Source organism: Kogia breviceps, chromosome 1 (assembly GCF_026419965.1).
Source record: "Kogia breviceps isolate mKogBre1 chromosome 1, mKogBre1 haplotype 1, whole genome shotgun sequence".
NCBI lineage: Eukaryota > Metazoa > Chordata > Mammalia > Artiodactyla > Physeteridae > Kogia > Kogia breviceps.
The window spans coordinates 82,153,077-82,161,502 of NC_081310.1; the positions used below are offsets into that span (position 1 = coordinate 82,153,077).

The window sequence follows — 8,426 nt, forward strand, 5'->3', positions numbered from 1 at the left end:
GTGCCCCGGTCCCAGAGGATCCCATATGTCATGGAGCAGCTGGGCCCGTGAGCCATGGCCGCTGAGCCTGCGTGTCCAGAGCCTGTGCTCCGCAACGGGAGAAGCCACAACAGTGAAAGGCCTGCGTAACGCAAAAAAAAAAAAAAAAAAAGACACAGGACGGATGGCATTGAGTTGATAATTGGTTTGAGCTGATAATTGACCTTGAGTTGATAATTGTTGAAGTTGGATAAGGGGTACATTGGCATCTGTTTGTGTATATGTTTTAATTTCTCAATTATCAAGAATTAAAAATACGTTTTTTTTAAAGCTGCTATTTACAATCCCTGCACGAATATCTTAGAGTGATTTGCTAGGGGTTTTTGTTTTGTATTCGTATATGAGAAGAGAATTTTGATACTTACTGTGAAATTACCCACTAAAAAGTTTGCCCCAAATTCTTCTCTCACTACTAGTGTATGAGAATACCTCATTTCTCTAGCCCAACCAGTTCTGGGTATTGGCAAACCTTTGCATGTAGCCAATTATGAATCTCACAGTCCCCCTCAGAAACTCATGGTCCCCTCAGAGCATGACGGTGTCTGGCATCAGCCTGGATGGCCTGATGAAGCCATTTCCACTTTAAGGGAAGCCACTGAAATGAATGGACACTCTTTCGAGGGTCAAGGTGTCATCTGCAGCAGAGGTTGTTTGAACGGGTACAGATGTTTCCACAGTCACACTGGCCCAGAAGCTAATCGGGTTCTTTAAAGTCCGTTTCCATATGTCTGGGCCAATCCCTCAAGGTCTGGCTCTACCTGCCTACCTCCTCACCCTCTAAATACTACCCATACTAAATTTCTTGCAGTTCCTCCTATCTCCCTGAGCTTGCTGTCTTTCACTCTCCTTCAAGTCCTTCTTCAGAGAAGCCTTCCTTAGCCCCATCGGTGTTAAGTTAGGCCTCCCTCCATTACACTCTCTGTATCTGTACTTCTCCCATCTTAACATGTGTCACATTTTATTATAGTCACTTGTATAATATCTATCTTCTCTTCTAGCCACTAAAAGTCCAGGAAGGCAGAAGCCACTCTGTTCCGTTTAACCTTAAACCTGATTGCCTGCTATCTAACAGATACTCAATAAATCACTGAATGAAAGAATGACTTAATTATATCATATCTAACAATGCTCAGGAGTCAGAGGAGTGGTCCTAGAGAGCCTTTCTTACAGAACTTAATAATATTAATAGATACTTAATAATTATTTATTAAATTAGCAGATACAGATTTTCAATCACCCATATTAAATGAATGATTGAACCTAGCCTCCCGAGCCACGGGGACAATCTTCCGGTTAAGGGTCAGTGTCTGAAACCTGAACAGAGCTGCCCCTCAGGCTTCCTCCCTGTGCCACAACCACTGATTAGCCACATTGTGAGCTATGTTAGCCTCCCTTTTAAAGGAGCAGAGCTCCCCAGACCATGCTGTGAGACCGAATATGGTATAAGAACCGCTGATAGTTTTACATTTTTTACTCTCATGTTTTTCTTTTGAAGGCCAAACTGAGTCAGTGAGGTAGGCCACCGTCTGTGCTTTAGACGACTACTCTGGCCACAGGACATAAAATGGATTAGAGGCGCTCTGAGCCTCAGAGAACAAGAGTGAAACCCTAATACTTTCTCCCACTTGAGTAGAATAAGTATTTGTGTATATGGCTCATCCACCATCTGAGTTCCTTCCCAATTTAAGGCAGAAAGTTTACTGTGCTCATCTGTGGAACCAACATGACACAAAGTTGGAGTGCATTAAAAAGTGGAGGAAGGGGACTTCCCTGGCAGTCCAGTGGTTAAGACTCCACGCTTCCACTGCAGGGGGTGCGGGTTCAATCCCTGGTCTGGTCGGGGAACTAAAATCCCTCATGCCATGTGGGCGCAGCCCAAAAAAAGAAAAAAAACTGGAGGAAGGACTGGAAACAACACAACTATCGATCAACAAGTAACTGAATTACCAATTGTGGCTATACAATGATGTACTACTCAGCAATAAAAAGGAATGAACTACTGATACATGCACCTAAATATATATGAATCTCAAAACAATTATGCTGAGTGAAAGAAGCCAGATACAAATGATACATTGTATGATACAAACTACCTATAATGACATAAAGCGAACCAGTGGTTGCTTGAGGGCAGGGATAGGGCCAAAGGAGGACGTTGGTAAAGGGAGCAGGGGGGAAGAATTATAAAGGGACACTAGGAAACCCTTTTATGGGGGGTGGTGGATGGATATGTCCATTATTTTGATTGTACTCATGTTCTCATAGATATATATGTATGTCTAAACTTAAAGTATATTTTAAACATGTACAGTTTATTGTATGCCAATTATACCTCAGTAAAGTTTTTTTGTTTTTGTTTGTTTGTTCAAAGAAGAGATGAGGGTGGTAGAGAAATTAGTTGAGAGGTGTCATTTGAGGTGGAAGATTATGGCCTTGGCTTGAAAGAAAGCTCTGGCCAAGCCAGAAAGAAGGGGCAGTCCAGTCTAGCCCTGAGAAAGAGCAAACGGGTATAGGGGAAGGTGACTAGACCATGTTAACTAGAGCAGAAATCCTGTATAGCAGTAGGAGATACAGCTGTGGAAGAAGGATGAGGCAGATTATGGAGGGCCTTGAATATCAAGCTTTTTAAAAGTGTGCATTGGGTTGTAGTTCCACCATTTACTTCCTAAACAATCCTGGACAAGTTATTTAACTTTTCTGAAATTCAATCTCCTTTACCTATAAAATAAGGATGGAACCCGTCTTAAGTGGTGGCTGTGAAGATTAAATGAGGCAATGCTTGTAAACCACTTAGTAGAGGACAAGGTAAATATTTATGTGCTCAAGAAGTAGAAGCAATTATTATTATAACAAGTATTGTTATTAACTCCAACTTAAGCAAATGTATACAGATGTTTGAGAAGGAGAAAGATCAAAGAGGTTCTTTAGGAGGATAAATCTCACCATCACTAATCACCCCCCTTCCAGAGTTAAAATACCAAACTCTAAAACCTCCTTCCCCTTTCTCACTCTGTAACTTCCTTCCTAGTAAACACCATGCCCAGGAGGAGCCCACGGTCAGTAACCAAAGCTCTCTCACATTAGTAAAAATATTTCAGCTGGTGAGCCCTACAACTATGGGAACAAATTAAACTGAGCTGAACTATGGTCTCTGGAATGGAGAATGAGAGCACCCCACCTAAGACTTTCAGCCACCACCACCACCACCATAGACTTATATCCAGGGTGCATGCTGAAAATAAAGCAGGTGGTATTTCTTTTTATTTTAATTTTAAAGCATAAATATTTCCCCCCAAATCCAGGTTTTCAGAGAGGGGATCTTACTTTCTCAAGTCTGTTAAACATTGAACTAAGAGTTTATTCTCTGGAGAGTTTCAGAGAAGAAGCCTTTCTGTGCCTCAGTTTCCTCATCTGTAAAATGGGACATAATAATGGTAACTATTTCATAAGGTTCTTGTGAGGATTAAGTGAGTCAATATGTGTAAAGGACCTAGAACATCGTCTGGCATACAGTAAGTACTCTGCTGGTGTTATCTAAACTTTCTTAAGGACTTTATTTCTTCTATCTTGTTTATAGTGCTTCTTGTTTGTGGTGATTTTTGTTTGGTTTTGTGTTCATGTATTTTTCAATTACTGAGCATTAACAGTGTCCTCATAACAGGCTATTTCAGCCCCAGTGCACTTCTGGAGTAGAAGTTTGGTTGATGGTTTATAAATATTCATCTTCCGAGTCAGAGGCACTCAGCTTTTCCACAGACCCAGTAGTGGTTGTATCTGTTCGTTTCATTTAGTTAAAAACTATTTTGCAGATACAATAATCCAGCCAAGCTTTTAAATTAACTGGTAACTTTATTAATAACAATAACATCTACACACATCTGAAAACACACATGTAAGAAACATAAGATTTATTCAGTCTCTGATAATGTCTGGAGTCCATTTGGATTCATGAAACCCCTGCAATTAACTCCAGGACCCCTTATCCAAAAGCAGAGTTGAATAACTCATCCGACCATCAGTGTCTTTATCAGCAAAATCAAGGCTTGGACAGAAAGATTCAACATACTATAATTACATGAAGTAAAACTAAAATACAATTGTCCTCGCATCTGAGGATACAAAGATGGACAAGGTTAGCTGCATGACCAGTGGACCAATCACTTTGCTTCTCTCAATCTCGTTTTTAAAGGGATATTAATCTTGTCTATTGTATAGGGTCTCCTGTAAAGCAAATGAGATGGTGAACATAAATTAAAAGCTCATCTCCGTGAGGAACAAAGGATCAGGATGGAAGGAGGATGTCATAAATAGAGAAGGGAAAAGGATTTCCAGTGACCAATGTTCTGAATTTAATGAAAATCCAAGAGATTAGGCCAAACTGAGAAGCATAAAGGAGGGACAAAACTGCCACCTCCCCCTTAACGCAAAAAAAAAAAAAAAAAAGAAAGAAAAGAAAAGAAAAAAATCTTAACAAAGTCCTCCTCCCAGCTGTTTCCCTGAGCTGACCACGGACAGACTTGTGAAAGGAGCTCCAAAAACATTTCCATTTTCATCACGTCTTCACATGCATCTAATGAAAATGAACCGCACCCATCCATTCATGGAAGCGATTAAAAAAAGGAGTAGGACAGAAAAATTAATTCAACAAGTATTAACTCAATAAGTATTGAAGTGTCCACTGTGTGCCCAGTACTGGTTGGCACTGACGATATAGAGGCATACCAGACCAGCAAAGTTTCTTTTAAGGGCTTGAGGAGAAAGACCGTAAACAAGAATATAAACGAACAAGACAATTTCTGACCGCTGCTAGAAGGAAGATAAAATAGAGTGAGGGCCCAGGACAGGCAGAAAGGAGAGGCGCAAACTCCTGAGTGGATGTTTTGAGAAGGTTTCTGAGAGGTGTCGTTTGAGCCCAGACTAAAATGACTAACTAGTGCCTTACAGTTACTTGAGGCCGAAACATTCCAAGAGAATTAAATGCAAAAATGATCCACAAACCAAAAAATAACAGGGATTTCAAAGCACCAAAGTGAGCGGTGGAAACCAGTTTCTATGAATTCTGGAGCGGCGCGAGATTTTGAATATTCATGTCGTCCAATCAGGGAAAGGCTGAGACCAGGCAGAGCGGGTTCCGTCCTAAATATCCCGAACTACTGGTATCCACAGGAGGTCGCGTCGCAGGGCATAACTGATGACTGGGCACCAAAGCAGCTGCCAAACTCTCGGGAGAATTCTTCAGGGCTGTGATGCAGTGCTCGCAGGACCTGGGCTTACTTATGTCCTGGGGTCCTTTCTTAAATGAGGATGGCCGAAATCACTCACTTGGTTTTAAAACACCGATGAAACGTACCCAACAGAGCCACCAAGACACAATCTACGAGTAGAGGGTGCGAACGAGCAGAGTCTCAGCATCCTAATTTAGAACTGACTCATAAGAAAACTAAGCAGCACAGTGAGGGGTTAAGACTCAGCCTAGACTGAAAAGCAAAGCCAGTCACGCGCCAGGAACCTCAAGTCAAAAGGGCCTAAAAAGCTACGTGTGCCATTTGCTATTACTTTTATCCAACTACTGCAACTTACTTTGTGAGAAGAGACTGAGGGAAAACAAGTGAACAAAGCTCTTTTCTGGTGATTAGATGGGTGGCTCTGAAAAGAGCCTTTGGAAAGTCAAGCGGCCCGGCGACTTGTGCGAGCGCCGCGGCCCGGCAGGAACTCACTTGGAGCTGGTGTACTTGGTGACCGCCTTGGTGCCCTCAGACACGGCGTGCTTGGCCAGCTCGCCGGGCAGCAGCAGGCGCACTGCCGTCTGGATCTCTCGGGACGTGATGGTGGAGCGCTTGTTGTAATGCGCCAGGCGCGACGCTTCGCCCGCGATGCGTTCGAAGATGTCGTTGACGAACGAGTTCATGATGCCCATGGCCTTGGACGAGATGCCTGTGTCCGGGTGCACCTGTTTCAGCACTTTGTACACGTAGATGGAATAGCTCTCCTTGCGACTCCGCTTGCGCTTTTTGCCGTCCTTCTTCTGAGCTTTGGTGACAGCTTTTTTCGAGCCCTTCTTGGGCGCGGGAGCGGATTTTGCCGGCTCAGGCATTGTAGAATACAACACCCGTTAGCAAAGAAAAGTAGCATGAGAATGGGCGGGCCTGATTCTTTTATAACCACCGTATGCAAATTAAGGCTCCAAAAGTCTTACGTTTCCATTGGGCCATGTAGAGACCTTGCGTTATCAGTAATAGCTACGTAACAACACCGACTCTTGACCTTATTGGCCATTTCTGGAGCCAATTTAGGACCAATGAAAAATTCGTTCCTGACCCCACCCCTAGGAAAGCTTATAAAGGCTTTCCAATTGCTGATCTTTCAATCCTGTTTGTTGCGAAAAGCTGAGCTCGAGGCCTTGTAGCGTTATTTTCAGTTATGTCTGGCCGGGGAAAGCAAGGAGGCAAGGCCCGCGCTAAGGCCAAGTCGCGCTCGTCCCGCGCAGGTCTGCAGTTCCCCGTGGGGCGAGTGCACCGCCTGCTGCGCAAAGGCAACTACGCCGAGCGGGTGGGGGCCGGCGCGCCTGTGTATATGGCGGCAGTCCTCGAGTACCTGACCGCCGAAATCCTGGAGCTGGCGGGCAACGCGGCCCGAGATAACAAGAAGACGCGCATCATTCCTCGTCACCTGCAGCTGGCCATTCGTAATGATGAGGAGCTGAACAAGCTGTTGGGCAAAGTCACCATCGCCCAGGGCGGCGTTTTGCCCAACATCCAGGCCGTTCTATTACCAAAGAAAACCGAAAGCCACAAAGCTAAAAGCAAATAAATCCAGACAAAGTAAACCAAAGACCAAAGGCTCTTTTTAGAGCCACCCAAGTTTTCAAAAAAAGAGCTAATGCGCTGTTTCGTGATCAGCCCTTCATTCGACACTTTGGTGGCTCTTAAAAGAGCCTTTGGGGTGAGCGGGGTTGGTGTCAAGCTTCCTAATTACTTATTCTTGCCAGGCTTGTGACTCTCCGTTTTCTTGGGCAACAAGACTGCCTGGATATTGGGCAAGACGCCGCCCTGGGCAATTGTGACACCCCCGAGTAACTTGTTGAGCTCCTCATCATTTCTCACGGCTAGTTGCAAATGGCGAGGGATGATGCGTGTCTTCTTATTGTCTCGGGCCGCATTGCCGGCCAGCTCCAGGATTTCCGCTGTCAGGTACTCCAGCACGGCCGCCAGGTACACTGGCGCGCCGGCCCCCACTCGCTCGGCGTAGTTGCCTTTGCGCAGCAGGCGGTGCACTCGCCCCACGGGGAACTGAAGGCCAGCGCGGGATGAGCGCGACTTGGCCTTGGCCCGAGCTTTGCCTCCCTGCTTTCCGCGTCCTGACATTACGACTAAAAATGCAGTTACGGCTTCTTTTTCAAAGAGAAGGATGTGGCAAGGATAACCAATTTGGTGTAATTTATAAGAGCTACCGGGAGGGGTGAAGCGAAGTGGTTTGATTGGCTAAAAGCTGAGTCCAATCGAACAGCCAATAGGAAAGCGGAAAGCAGACTCTTCGTTTGCATCTTGTACTACGAGGAAATGACGGCCTTGGTAAGTACCTACCAATCGCTGTGAGCCACATTAAAGCCCCTTATTTGCATGCCAGGATTTTTAAAGCGAAGGCTTTCAAACAACACGCTGTTTTGTTTTTTATTGAGTGGCAATTTTTTTCCAGCTTAAGAGTGGTAGGGTTTTTTTCACCAAAGGGAATTCCAAGAAGGACCCAAAAGGACTGCGGAGAGCCTCCGGCAGATGCAGAGTTACACCCACTCAAGGGTACCGAATTCTAAAGCTGATTACCCCCTTGAGCCCTAAATTACCCTCCACGTCCCTCCCTTTCTGGCTCGTCAAAGCTAAACTTCCTTGAAGAATATACTACTACTAAGGCCTCCCCCTTTCAATTTACTCGTTTCCTGCGGTGTGGCTTAGCCCCATGTCACCCGCCTCAGCTCCTCGGACTCCAGTTTGAGCGAGGGCTAGCATAGAATTAATCATCTTCCTCTTTACCTCCCGGCGGCGTCCAAAACCGCCTTGAACCTGAAGGCGGCTTTCCCTTGGCTTTCAAAATGTCGCCCTTCGTCTTTCCTCATCCTGCTTCTGTTCCTTTGCCCCCCCTTTTTTTAACCTATTTATTTAATTTTACTTCTCCCCACCCCCACCCCTCAACTCTGGCAACACCAAATTCCTCTGCGTGTCTTTAAATCCCGGGGTCCAGCTGGGGTCTGCCTCCCTACTTGCCCCGCCCCGACACTCCTCCATTCTTCACTCTTGCCGAAGAGTCTTACCCAACTCCATGCTTTCAACTAACACCGGAATTTGTTTCAGAAGCTCAGACCCATATACGTAACTGCTGACTGGATACTTCAA

The 8,426-nt window shown here is 45.0% G+C and overlaps 3 protein-coding genes across 3 annotated transcripts; 1 reads left to right on the forward strand and 2 right to left on the reverse strand.

Annotated features, from left to right (window-relative positions):
- Window positions 1-3,868: 3,868 nt before the first annotated feature.
- H2BC21 (H2B clustered histone 21) lies at window positions 3,869-6,980 on the reverse strand. The gene has a single exon (XM_059078147.2). The coding sequence runs from the start codon at window positions 6,131-6,133 to the stop codon at window positions 5,753-5,755; it is 381 nt and encodes a 126-aa protein (XP_058934130.1). The 5' UTR covers window positions 6,134-6,980; the 3' UTR covers window positions 3,869-5,752.
- Window positions 3,879-7,001, forward strand: LOC131764627 (histone H2A type 2-C). Its single transcript, XM_067035288.1, has one exon. The coding sequence runs from the start codon at window positions 6,460-6,462 to the stop codon at window positions 6,847-6,849; it is 390 nt and encodes a 129-aa protein (XP_066891389.1). The 5' UTR covers window positions 3,879-6,459; the 3' UTR covers window positions 6,850-7,001.
- LOC131764624 (histone H2A type 2-B) lies at window positions 6,929-7,403 on the reverse strand. The gene has a single exon (XM_059078108.2). The coding sequence runs from the start codon at window positions 7,401-7,403 to the stop codon at window positions 7,011-7,013; it is 393 nt and encodes a 130-aa protein (XP_058934091.1). The 3' UTR covers window positions 6,929-7,010.
- Between the last annotated feature and the right edge of the window lie 1,023 nt (window positions 7,404-8,426).